The following is a 13,850-nucleotide window of genomic DNA, read 5'->3' as shown; positions in this document are numbered from 1 at the left end:
GAAATATGTACCTATAAGCTAATCAAGAGCATAATGCCCCCAAAAATAGACATGACGTCTTTAGTAATAAACATAGTAAACTTTTATTAGTATCAATATACAAAATTTAAAACAGATAGATAAACTGTAAAATACGGGAATTGGTGAATGACCACATGGACACCCCAGTATCAAAAACCCCACACTGAAATCATGTAGAGGTGCAGACCAATACCATAGCATAGAAATATATGGGGCCAAGTAAAAGAACGTGCTAGCTTACATTCATGAACAATCAGGGGAAAGGGAGGCCAAGAGAAAGGGAGGCAAAGACATTAAGTCTGAAATCAGTATCCAGACGTATGCTCCAGATTGGCCCCTTTGGGGCTACTTCATGGATGTTCCCAGCGCCAAACCTCACATGGGTAAGCAGACCGCAAGCAGCTCACAAGAGTTTAACTAAGATTTTATTGGGCATAGTTTAACACGGGGATTTGTGACAAGGTTTCAATTGGCTCCAAGCATACGTCTGGATACTGATTTCAGACTTAATGTCTTTGCATCCCTTTCTCTTGGCCTCCCTTTCCCCTGATTGTTCATGAATGTAAGCTAGCACGTTCTTTTACTTGGCCCCATATATTTCTATGCTATGGTATTGGTCTGCACCTCTACATGATTTCAGTGTGGGGTTTTTGATACTGGGGTGTCCATGTGGTCATTCACCAATTCCCGTATTTTACAGTTTATCTATCTGTTTTACATTTTGTATATTGATACTAATAAAAGTTTACTATGTTTATTACTAAAGACGTCATGTCTATTTTTGGGGGCATTATGCTCTTGATTAGCTTATAGGTACATATGTATTGTGGGAGTTTTGCCCCCCTTTCTCCCCTGAAGAGTGCTATGGGCACTCTCTATGTTTTGGAGCAGCACATGTATTTATGTATCCGCAAGATTGGTTTTTGTTCTGCAGATACAGAAATAGCAGTATTTCACGTATAATATGATGTTGCACATAGAAGAAGTCAGTGAGCCCATAGTATGAGGTATAAAGGCATAATTACCCGATAGAGTGCTGAGTAGGCGCGGCACGTAACTCGACGCGCGTTTCACACTACGTCCTTCGTCAGGGGGTTTCTGGATATCATATATACCATACTCTATGCACTTTAGAATTATGATACTCTCCTTAACTTTTGGTCAGTTCTGTCCACTTGGACACTAGTATATTTATCTGCATTATTCATCCATCAGTATTTTCTTTTGGTGCAATACCCTGCATATATTACTGTTGTGTATGCCCCCATGGTTTGTTGCTGTTTGTATGTGTAGGCATTCCTGTTAGTTGTGCCACCACTTCACCAATGTCTTTAATAAAGGTGTTTTAATTTTCTAACTACCCTTTGTATTCTGTTTTGTGTTTCTTTTCTGACCTATAATCGGGTCTGTTCCCAATATGGGCATAGCATGGGCAGTACATGGCTGGGGCAAAGTGACTCCCACCTGCCAAATTCATCAGAAGTACCGCCATTAAAGTAGCACAACCTACTCCGGAACCAGTGCCCAACTGGCATACATTTTTGGCAGCGGTGCACGCTGTGAAACACACACCTAATTCATTAAGTGGAGCACACTATTTAATAACTCAGGTGACTGTATTCCAAAGAGTGCTTCATTAAGATTGGTGGGCACTGCGCCAGTCTGGATGAATCGCCCCCTTGTGCTACCGATTTCATTGCCCATATTTGCCAAAAACAATGACTACTCATCCACCGGTAAAAATCAATTCAAAAAATGCTTATACTAGTTTCATTTATTTCAACCCTTCATAACCAGGCAATTTTTCGTTTTTGTGCTTTTTTCCTTCTCTTCTTCCAAGAGCTATAACTTTTTCATAGCTGTATGACAGCTTGTTTTATTTGGAATGAAGAGTTGTAATTTTGAATGACGTCATTCATTTTAGAACCTCATCCACAACTACCAGAAAAGACTTCAAGCTGTCATTGATGTTAGAGGGGGCAGTATATGGTATTAAGAATGGGGTATGTGAACTTTTGATCAGGGTCATTTGGATGTTTTGGGCTGTCATTATGATTTAAAATGAGAAAACACAGTAGTTTGACAATAAATGGCTTCACCCAACCACTAATCATGAGTGAAGAAAATGTTTTGGTGTTATCATTCATATTCTCTGACAAAAAGGACAAGAAAGCAAAAATTCTGTCAGGGTATGTAAACTTTTAAGCACAACTGTATGTAGTGGTTAAAAACATTTCAGAATTTTGTGCAAAAAAAATTGCTTTGTGTCCCCAGTTATTGAGACATGCACCATATATTTTGAGTCAGTTGAGCTGTGCGAGTTTCTTTTTTTGCATGGCGAGATGTCATTTTTATCGCTAGTATTGTGGGGTACATACAGAGTTTTGATCATTTTTATTGCTTTTTTTAACCCCTTAGTGACCACCAATATGTCTTTTTACTGACCTGCGATATAAGATTCTAGCATCCCCCAACAAGTGACAATCCAGCAGCTGTCCGCTGTACACTATAGCTGGCAAATTGCAGCATCATACACAATCATTGTTGGTACCGACAATAGTCGTTTAACCCCTTAAATGCTGCTGTCAATAATGACTACAGCATCGAGATGGTTAACAGAGTGTGGGGAGCTTCCTCTTTAACCCCATCGGCACCCTGAGATCTTGATCGTGGGGTCCTGATGTTTGCCATGGCAGTTCATGGCCAAATAACAGCCTGAGAGTTTGCTGACTCTAGCAGCCGATTCAGAAATTATCAGCATTTAGGTGGTAAAAATAAACTTCTTAATTCATGTTATGCCACTTTGTACTAATCCCTGAAAAGCACCCGAAGGGTTAATAAACTAAATGAAAGCAGTTTTGAATATGTTAAGTGGTGCCGTTTTTAAAATGGTATCTGTTTGGGGGTCCTACATAATGGAAACCCTCAATAGTCACTTAAAAACTTAATAGGTCCCTAAAAAAAATAAGTTTTGTACATTTCCTTGAAAAAATGAAAAATGACTGCTACATTTTTAAATCTTCTAAAATTCTTCAAAAATAAAACAACATTTTGCAAATGGTGCTGGTGTAAAGCAGACATGAGGGAAATGTTATTTATTAATGTTTTTCTGTGGTATGACTATCTGAATTAAAGGGATAATCATTCAAATTTCAAAAATGGCAAAAAATGTTAAAATTTTTGTCAAATTTCTGATATTTTTATAAACACAGAAAATATCGATATAAATATACCATTGTCATAAAGTATACTGTGTCGTTAAAAAGCAATCTAAAAATCAATACGATATGGTTAAGCACTCCAGAGTTATTACCACATAAATTGACAGCGGTCAGATTTTTAAAAATTGGCTCCGTCACTAAGGGTTAAGGAAGACAAATAGGACACCAAAAATATTTTTGAATATGGAAAAAGAGAGGTGATTTAAACTTGTGTATTTGTAAATAAAAACTAAAAAAACAATAATATGTTTTAGGTCCCAAGGTGACTTGAACTTGTGATCATTTGATCAGTTGTAGTGTATTTACATATTCCAGTATAAAGCCCAGCTATGAGGCAGGCCATGCCATGCGGCTCAGTCAATAAATGGTTTCATTTCCCTCTAAGACAACCATTATCTCTACAACACTAAATCTAATTCTATAAAAGCCAATTTACACAGGCTGATGATTTGTAAACCGATGATCAGGAGCAAAATGGATCATTTGTCCTGTATAAAAACCTTCATTTTTGGCAGCACATCACCTAGTGGAAACAGCGAATGTGCTGCTGAAGACATGCACGCCCCCTAGTGGATGGGGCCATAAACTATCACCAATCAACTAGTAGATAGTCATTCAAAGTTTATTTATGGGCAGAACTCGGCCTGTTTATTATCTTGGGCAAAATATTTGAGTCTGACACAAATTTTGGTTTTCAAAGTTTCAGTGTTTTTAGATCTTTTAGTCGAATGTTTCTATAGTTACTTTAGTACAATCATAAGCATTTCAGAAGTTCTTAATCTTTTATTGACAAATCTATCAAGTTTATGCAAAGACTCCATATTAATATTGTTGCCCCTAGACTTCTGCCATTCCCTCTTGCAGTGGGATATCGGCTTCTGGGCCAAATCCTGACTGATGACCCCCTATTCTTGTCTCATCAGTGCTTGGAGTTTATCACAGTCTCTGTAGTTTTGTTTGTCCACCCACTTTTTGAGGATTGATCAGAGGTTCTCAGTGGGGTTGAGATTCGGGGAGTTTCCTGGCCATGGACCCAACACTACAATGTTTTGTTTACCAATCCTCTTCGATATCACTTTTACATGGTGGCAAGGTCTCCATCATATTGGAAAAAGCATTGTTCATCACCAAATTGCTCTTGGGTGGTTTGGAGAAGTTGCTCGTGGAGGAGATTTAGATACCATTCTTTATTCATGGCAAAATTGTACGTGAGCCTACTGCCTTGGAGGAAAATCTCCCATACATAGATTTACATTTGCAATTCATCTCATCACTTTCAACACCAATCTGGAGTTAATGTAATTTGCCAACATAAAACCGAAGCAGCAAACTTTGTAGAAAATAAATTTGTGTCAGTCTCAACTTTTGGCCATGAGTCTTTAATTGTTCCCCATTCTTTATAAGGGGAGAGGTGGGAACCGGGTTTCAGCCAGCCAGGGGAGAGAGGGAAAAAAATGAACACAAAGCTATAAGAAACTTGTTGTATCCTAATAACATGGCCAGCTTTGATAAAAATAAAATCCTGGACCGCTGTGAGCTATTAGATTAGGGCCCATGCCAGTAGACATGTTCTGCCAACAATACTTACGGATACTGGTCTAAGTTGTCTTGCTTCTTTTCGGTCACATAGTTGCTAGGAATATAACCTTCGTATCTGAATCAGCAGAAAAAAGAAAAAAAACAGTTACGGGAAGAAATGTTCTTACAACAGCTGGAAATTATGCAAATAAAGACTTGTAGAACATGTAGAGGTAAAATGTCGATCAGTCATATCCCAGCTATGTGGTTTGTGCCATTAAACCCATTTCACAAATGATCAGTATCGCTCATGTGTTCCTGTAAATAGATTTGCTTTAAAAATATACATTTTCCATCATGTGAATGACTGAAGCAAGCCATGGGCTGATGGCCACGTTTAATATGTGACAACGAGGAAGTGAAGGCAATGGTGACCTATATTAACATAAAGACATGGTATGTTATTTTCTGGAGTGGAGCGAGTGCACATGGGAGCAGCCTACACAGTGTGGGGCTGGAGTCCGCGCATGCGCATACGGCACTGCGGCGGCACTTTATAGCAAATTCGCAGGCACAGTGTCTTCAACAAAATGGCGAAGGTTAGCGCGGAATGTGCACACGATGACTCCGGTGCCATTTTATTGAAGAATTGTACTACAACATCAACATAGCAGTGCGCCCGCCGTCAACGCTATCCATATGGCTGGCATGTGCACACTGCTATGTTAATGTTGTAGTACAATTCTTCAATAAAATGGCGCCAGAGTCATTTGATGCCCATTGACTTTCATAGTGATAAGAACTAGAAAATCAAACAAAGGCAGAATGTGTACTTTTTGTCCAATTGAAGGGGATGTCCTCTACTTTAAAAACACATTCTGAATGGGCCCACAGAGGTTGGAAAATGACCTGACCAGCGCCACTTCTCTTTACTGTGTCTCCACTTTCCTATCTCTGTGGGATGGGTAACGTAACCGCCGACTGGTGCAGCTTTCAGATTTCATCTGAATCTCAAGAGTGATTTCTTCTTCCAGCTTGGACAGAATATGAATTCTGCAGCCCCTCAGCGCTGTTGATTGGTTACAGTGGTCACCTGACAGTACCCACGGGAATAAGAAGACGACTGGTAGGAGATACAGTGCGGAATATGGAGGAGTAGCAACAGTCTGGTAGTGTCATGAATGTGCTGCACTCTGCTGGGACTTGTAGTGGGTCTGGGATTAGAAGGTCACAGTGGTTAGCAGGTCACAGGTCCTCTCTGATATCTGTGAGGCCATTTATGAGTTAAATAGGTTTATGGTTTCTTGTAGAATGGAAGGGGTTAATAATCCCTAGTTTAAACTCTTTCCATTGGCTCCAGTGTCAGCTGCGGCTTATCGGGACTACTCCCTTTTCATTATATAAATCCCCTCCTAGCTTCCTCCCATGCCAGCTATAGAGTTTCTAGGTGCTCCTGGAGAAGCTGTTGTGTTTCTTTGATACCGGTGGAGTTCCATTTGTTTGTGTGTTTTCCCCTGTCTGTCTCATTCTGTGCATTGTCTTGCAATAGTAGTAAGACTAGTGTACTGCTTTCCATCACACTGTCCAGGGCAAGACCCAAGGTCAGCCAGGACTTAGGCTTCTTTCACACTTCCGTCTTCCAAATCTGCACAGGATCCGTCAAGACGTTAAAATGACGGATCCTGTGCAGATTGTGGAAAACGTGTGCACTGGGCCCGTCTTTCTGACGGACCCGTTGAGGCTATGTGCACCTGTTGTGTATGCGTCTTCGCAGCGGTTTTCCGCTGCGAAAACGCAAACACAACACAAACCAGGTTAAAAAGAAATTTAAAAAAATCACAGTATTCTCACCTACCGGCGTCCCGCGTAGCGATGCTCCCGGCAGCTGGCGTTCCTAGTAATACATTGCGAAATCTCGCGAGATTTCGCAATGTATTACTAGGAACTCTAGCTACCGGGAGCATCGGTGACGCTGCGTGGGACGTCGGTAGGTGAGAATATTGCGATTTTTAATTTTTTTTGTTATTTTTAACATTATATCTTGTTACTATTGATGCTGCATAGGCAGAAAGAGAAAGAGAGCGAGCGAGAGAGAATTTCCCTGACGGGAAATTCTTCCACGCATGCTCAGTTTGAAAAGACGGGACCCGTCGCTGGATTCCTGCTTTTCACAGTCAGCGACGCATGACCGATTTTCCGATGTGCAGAAAAAACATTCCTCTGAACGTTTTCTCTGCCCGACGGATCGTTTTTTCACGCAAGATCCAGTGCACGACGGATGAAACGGACGGCCATCCGTCACAATCCGTCACAAATACAAGTCTACGAGAAATTCTCAAAAATCAACGGATTGTGACGGGAGCTGAAAGACGGAAGTGTGAAAGAGGCCTTAGGCTACTTTCACACTAGCGTTTTTTTGCATAAGTCGCAATGCGTCGTTTTGGCGAAAAAACGCATCCTGCAAAGTTGTCTGCAGGATGCGTTTTTTCCCCATAGATTTACATTGGCGACGCATTGCGACGTATGCACACATGTTGCAACCATCGTGCGACGGTTGCGTCGTGTTTTGGCGGACCGCCGGCAGCAAAAAACGTTACATGTAATGTTTTTTTGTGCCGACGGTCCGCCATTTCCGACCGCGCATGTGCGGCCGGAACTCCGCCCCCGCCTCCCCGCACCTCACCTCACAATGGGGCAGCGGATGCGTGGAAAAACAGCATCCGCTGCCCCTGTTGTGCGGCGCATTCACTGCTAAAGTCGGTACGTCGGCCCGACGCACTGCGACGGGCAGAGTACGACGCTAGTGTGAAAGTAGCCTTAGGGTATGTGCACACGTCCGGATTTCTTGCATAAATTTCCTGAAGAAAACCGGAAATTTTCTGCAAGAAATCCGCATTTTTTTTTCGCGTTTTTTTTAGCATTCTGCAAGCGTAATTAGCTTGCAGAATGCTAAAGTTTTCCAAGCGATCTGTAGCATCGCTTGGAAAACTGACTGACAGGTTGGTCACACTTGTCAAACATAGCGTTTGACAAGTGTGACCATCTTTTTACTATAGATGCTGCCTATGCAGCATCTATAGTAAAAGATAGAATGTTTAAAAATAATAAAAAAAATAAAAAAAATGCTTATACTCACCCAGACGATCTCCTCACCGGCGTCCGTTCCGTATAGATGGTGTGTGCGCGCAGGACCTTCCATGACGTCGCGGTCACGTGAGCGGTAACATGACCGGTCTCGACCAATCACAAGACGGCGACGTCATCGGCAGGTCCTTCACCGCACACCAGCTACAGGAACCGAAGCGACAGCGTGCAGTGGAGAGGCGGGAAGACATCGAAGGTGAGTATAGGACTATTTTTTATTTTAATTCTTTTTTTTTTACCAATTATATGGTGCCCAGTCCGTGGAGGAGAGTCTCCTCTCCTCCACCCTGGGTACCAACCGCACATAATCTACTTACTTCCCGCATGGTGTGCACTGCCCCGTGCGGGAAGTAAGCAGATCAATGGACTCCCAGGTGTGCGGAATCCCCTGCAATTCCGCATTTTAATGAACATGTTGCTTTTTTTTCCGCAATGCGATTTTTTCGCGGAAAAAAAGGCTACATTTGCACAAAAAATGCGGAATACACTGAAAATAATAGGAGGCATATGTTAGCGTTTTTTTTCGCGGTTTTATCACGTTTTTATAGCGAAAAAACGCGAAAAAAACGCGAAAAATACTGAACGTGTGCACATGGCCTTAGGCACGCGACGGCGCACGAGGGAAGGACCTGTTTAGGGCAACAGGGAGTGCAGGGTTCTGCATAAGGTGAGTGTTCAGGGGTCACCATCTTCTCCCTCTACCTATCGTCAGAGCTCCCCTTTACCTGTTTCCCTACCTTTCCCTTTGCGTGGCACACCTGGTGTGACAGGTAGGCGTGTATTATCTTTTTATTTAGTTTTTTTTCCACTACCCTGGCCCTATTTAGAATGTGCTTTAAAATAGTGAAAAACCTCTTTAAAGAGGACCTACCGGCTCCACTGAAATGTCTGCTTAAGTAAATACTTGTAGAAAATGGCATCCAGAATTGTTATTAAAGGTGAATACAACTCTGGATTGTGCCACTCCTCTGGTATTCACAATAGAAACGTACTAAGGGTATGTGTCCACGTTCAAGAAACGCTGCGTTTTTGATGCAGCGTTGAGCCGCAGCGTCAAAAACGCAGCGTCCAGATGTTACAGCATAGTGGAGGGGATTTAATGAAATCCCGTCTCCACTGTGCATTAAAAAACGCATGCGTTTTTCACGCAAAAACGCACGTGTTGCGTTTTTCCAGAACGCAGCATGTTGCTACAATGAGCAAAACACGCAGGAACACCGCAGGTGACCTGCCAGTGACCTCAGGTGCATTTTTGGTCAGGATTTTACCTGCATAAAATCCTGACCAAAGCCTGAAGCAAACCTGACCGTGGACACATACCCTTATACACTGACAACTGGGTGTGTCCATTCATCTTATCAGAGAGGTGTGTTCATACACAACCTGATTAGACAATGTCGGACTGTTGAGGGACACGTCCTCAACTGGTAACACCCAGATGCCAATTTATTCATACATCTGTAGGAAGAGTAGCACAACACAGAGTCAGAAGACAAAGTGCCAAAGAATTGGTATATTAGGGAGAATACAATTCTTCAGTAAAACAGAGATGACAGAGGAGCTGAGAGGTCCTCTTTAGGCTATCTTCACTTGTGTTTTTACAGGGATTTGCTTTCATTTTTTTAATGAAAACTAAATGCTGCTTTTTACAGCACCAGTAAAAGCTATGTGATTTCAGAAATCTCATTCACACTCTTCAGCTTTTTTCCTGACTGAATTGGAAAACCGCAGCGTTTCTGAAATACGCAGCATGTCAATTCTTTCAGCGTTTGGGGGCATCTGGTGACCCGCAGAAAGCAATGAGAAAGTGTGAAAAAAGCTGCAAAAAATGCAACTATGCCTTTTTGGTCAAATGTATTAATCATGTACTATTGACCAATTACACATATAATCCACACCAAAAAAAATCCACAACAAAACCTGCTTTTTGCAAGCAGCTTCTTTACTGCTAAGACAGCAGGTTTTGCCTGCAGAAAAAAAAAGTACTGCAAAAATGCAACGTGTGAACATAGCCTTAAAGTCACTAATGCAGCAGCATGAAGGACAACACAGCTCGGACAACCTGCTATTGCTTTACTATGTCTGCAATCCTCATCTCGATCTCGATACATGGCAACTTGATGGATGAACAATCTGTAGGAAGATCGATCTTGTGCAAGTCCAGATAGGTCCACCAGGGTCTTCTCCACCATTATCTTGATTGTATCAAGCTATCAGGTCGCTGGCAAACACTGGATGTTCGGGCCCCCCATTCACGTGAATGGGGTCTGTGTCCGGATTTGGGTCCAGGTACTGTCCTGGTACCCGAACCTGAACTTTTTTTTTCTAATTGTTTGGCCGAACCCGCCGGACCTGAACATCCAGGGGTCCACCCATTTCTACACATAACCACTGCACCAGTACTGCGCTGTGTGACCCAGCACAGCTCTATCAGACACATTGTGTGTTTTCTTACCCATGTTTGTTTCTTGCTCTCCACCAATGCACGTCCTTCCTTTCCAAAATCATATATTCTTCCATTGCAACCAAACGAAGATCATGTGGCTCCACTGGATGGAAATCAAACAGAGCAACCACCAATTCCTCTTTGTGTTCATGATTGTCCACTAGATTGTCTTCTGGAGGTGGTGGAAGTGGAGGACCTAGCTGGAAACAGGTAAGGCAATAAGAATATAGTCAAACAGGAAGGTAAAGGTACAACACAGTCACAACCCGATCCAGTACTGTGAAGTAGGAGTAAGACAAGGAAACATGCATAATAACCATCTGCACTGAATCCTGCCTTGGTATAAGACTTTTTTGTTACTTTTTTTATCTTGCTTTTTTATCACATAAACAACACAAACACCATAAACACTGTATGCAATAGTTTAAAAAAAAAAAACATGCTATAAAAGAAAAAAAACACAGTTTTAACAAGACCATATGAACTGAATCTTAAGGCCATACTCACACGTCAGATTAAACATGGATTTGGTTTGGATTTGACACCAAAATCAACAACAACCTGCATCCCATTCATTTGGGTCCAAAAAAATTGTAAGTGGACTTTTCTGGACACTGCAAAAAATATCTGCTGTGTTCACAAAAAACATCAAGGATTACCCCAATATATAATAATAACCTTTAGGGTATGTGCACACGCTGCGGATTTTGCTACGGATCCGCAGCGGTTTCCCATGGATTTACAGTACCATGTAAAGCTATGGGAAATGAAATCCGCAGTGCACATGCTGCGGAAAAAAACACGCGGAAACGCAGCGGTTTATTTTCCGCAGCATGTCAATTCTTTGTGCAGAATCCGCAGCGGTTTTCAACCTGCTGCAATAGGAAACTGCAATTGAAAACCCGCAGCGGAAACCGCAATAAAAACCGCGATAAATCCGCAGTAAAAACCGCAGCGGTTTTTCACTGCGGATTTATCAAATCCGCTGCGGAAAATTCCACAATGGAATCCGCAGCGTGTGCACATGGCCTAATAATAGCCTCGGTTTTCTGCCCACATGTAAGCTCATGAGCTTTGCCGTATAGACTGGGGCAGAGTAATGAGAGCTCTATTGTATTGCTAGAGGCTTACAGAATATAAGGTAATATAGCAGAGAGCTTTACACAAAATAAACAATTGATTTTCCTACACATTGTGACACACTTGAAATGTGTAACTGTCATTAAAAGGGAATCAGTCCCCAAGTTTTTGCTATGTAATCTGAGAGCAGCATGATGTGGGGGAAGAGACTCTGTGCTGTGATTTGTTACTTGGATGTTTTGCTGTTTCAATAAAATCACCATTTTGTTAGCAGGAGATCATCACTAGAGGGTTACACACAGCTCAGCATTCTGAGCTCTGCTACATCTGAATCAGAGAAAACTGTAATTCTATCACCACTGCTGAACTCAGTAAACTAAGTGACACATCATTCCTGGAATCAGCGTCTGTCCCTACATCATGCTGCTGTCACATTACAGAGCAAATCCAGAGGATAAACAGTCGCACTCAGATTCTCATATAATTTGCAAAAAAAGAATTTATTTCAATCACCAGATAAAGAAAATTGCTTCACCGCAGTAGAGAAATGCAAACTGTTTCATAAAGTAACGTTTCGACCATGTCCCTGGTCTTTATCAAACCTTATAATAGAGATTGAAGGAAGGGTAGAGTAGTGTAAAGTTGATAAATACTGAAATCCCATTGTGGGCTTGTCTGGTGCTGCTTTGGGAATCACTGGCAAGTGATTGAAATAAATCCTTTTTTTGCAAATTATACGAGACTCAGAGTGCGACTGTTTATCCTCTGGATTACGGTCAGTGGAATATTTACACGTTCAGTCAGCACCTCCCAAGCTAGAGTGATCGTCTTTCCTTCTTTTTTACATTACAGAGCAAAAACCTGATGACAGATTCCCTTTAATATCCTTACTTGGTTCAATCGATGAAGAAGTACAAGATGTCATACAGCATGACTGCAGCTTCTCTTACCTCATCTGGCGTAGGAGGTGGAGGCTTCCTTGGAACTATAGAAAGGAAAATACATAGATTCATTTTTTGGGGCTAAGGTCCTATATGCAGAGAAGGTGGAGAAAATGTCCTACATAGCGTAATTTCAGGTTCCACACGAGACCCTTATGATATTACCCTCTTGTCAGTACTTCCAGGCCAGGAACGGCTCCTTCAGACACTTAGCACAACATTTACTAAGCAGTTAATGCCAAGATATGGACTAAGTTGTGCCACTAAAAAGGTCACACGTGAATCTTAAAAAATGCAACTTGCTAAACCTATAGAAAGTTATAGAAAATCCAAGATTCTGAGGCACCAGAGAAAATGGGGATAAAACATAACCTTTATTCCATCCCCCAAAAATCACATGGTGAAACACAATTGAGCCAGACGAGTGAAGCAACCCCTCGGCCCAAAATGGCCCCTTCCAAGCCAGAAACACAACAAAAATGACATGGCAGTAATTTTTGTTGTGCTTCTATAGCTGTAGTTTTTGTTGTGCTTGTGGCCTGGAAGGGGCCATTTTGGGCCGAGGGGTTGCTTCACTCATCTGCCTCGATTGTGTTTCACCATGTGTTTTTTTGGGGATGGAATAAAGGTTATGTTTTATCACTATTTTCTCTGATGCCTCGGAATCTTGGATTTTCTATAGCTTTGGACCTTGTCGTGGGTCTAACCGAGTCAGTACAGAACCACTAGTGGAGCATGAGAAACACTCTTGGACTATAGAACGTTATGGCTGCCACATATATTACAGCTGGACGGGCCATCTCACATTAGCACTGCAGCCAATCAGTAGCCGCTGGTCATCTTCAGCGTTCATCTTTCATTTGAGCTAAAAGGAAGTTTCAGTCAGCAGGATAACTCGGACGGGGATCACAACGCAATGCTCGGACTGGCCGGCGGCTCTCCTGACCCGAGCATCACAGTATGTATTTCTATGCAGCTGTCGGGAGAACCGCCAGCCAGTCTGACAATTGTGTTGCGATCCCTGTCTGTCCCAGCTGTGCAGCCGTCTGACTCTTCCCTTAGAACCCTTAGAATAACAAATGTAAATGCTGCAAGAGACCAGCACTAAGTATGATGGAGAGGTGCAAGAATGGGAGAGGAGTATCTTTTTCTTTTTAATTTTTTTTATTTCACTGAGCTTATTAGTAATGGGTTTTCTAATGATGTTCAACCCCTTTGAAGAAGACCTGACTCTTGCTGAAAAAAATAAGTTAAATACCTTTTAAAAATCACTGAGCTCCCCTGATTTTCACTCTCTTTTCCGTTTTGTGCTGTGTCACTCCATTGAACAGATATTCACATTTGTTGCTTTTGGAGAGCAGCAAGTGAAATATCAGTTTGAGAAATATAATAACTGCCAGCATTCTTGCTCAATTATGTTTATGCCTTATTACTCATTAAAAAGAATACCTGTCACTTATTGTTGTTAACTTGTTGTTA

General features: G+C 41.8%; 1 protein-coding gene across 3 annotated transcripts in view; it reads right to left on the bottom strand.

The window, feature by feature from the left end:
- The window catches only part of TEC (tec protein tyrosine kinase), a 126,993-nt gene that overhangs the window by 53,119 nt on the left and 60,024 nt on the right, over window positions 1-13,850 (bottom strand). For all 3 annotated transcript variants that reach the window (XM_077279807.1, XM_077279808.1, XM_077279809.1), the window contains 3 exons: window positions 12,381-12,415; window positions 10,360-10,550; window positions 4,831-4,896 (listed from right to left, as the gene is read on the bottom strand). In XM_077279807.1, coding sequence (XP_077135922.1) covers window positions 4,831-4,896; window positions 10,360-10,550; window positions 12,381-12,415 — 292 coding nt within the window. The remainder of the gene's footprint in view (window positions 1-4,830; window positions 4,897-10,359; window positions 10,551-12,380; window positions 12,416-13,850) is intronic.

This window comes from Ranitomeya variabilis, chromosome 1 (assembly GCF_051348905.1).
Source record: "Ranitomeya variabilis isolate aRanVar5 chromosome 1, aRanVar5.hap1, whole genome shotgun sequence".
NCBI classification, from domain to species: Eukaryota; Metazoa; Chordata; class Amphibia; order Anura; family Dendrobatidae; genus Ranitomeya; species Ranitomeya variabilis.
The sequence above is the reverse complement of the archived record's forward strand: the minus strand, read 5'-3'. Positions and strand labels throughout refer to the sequence as shown.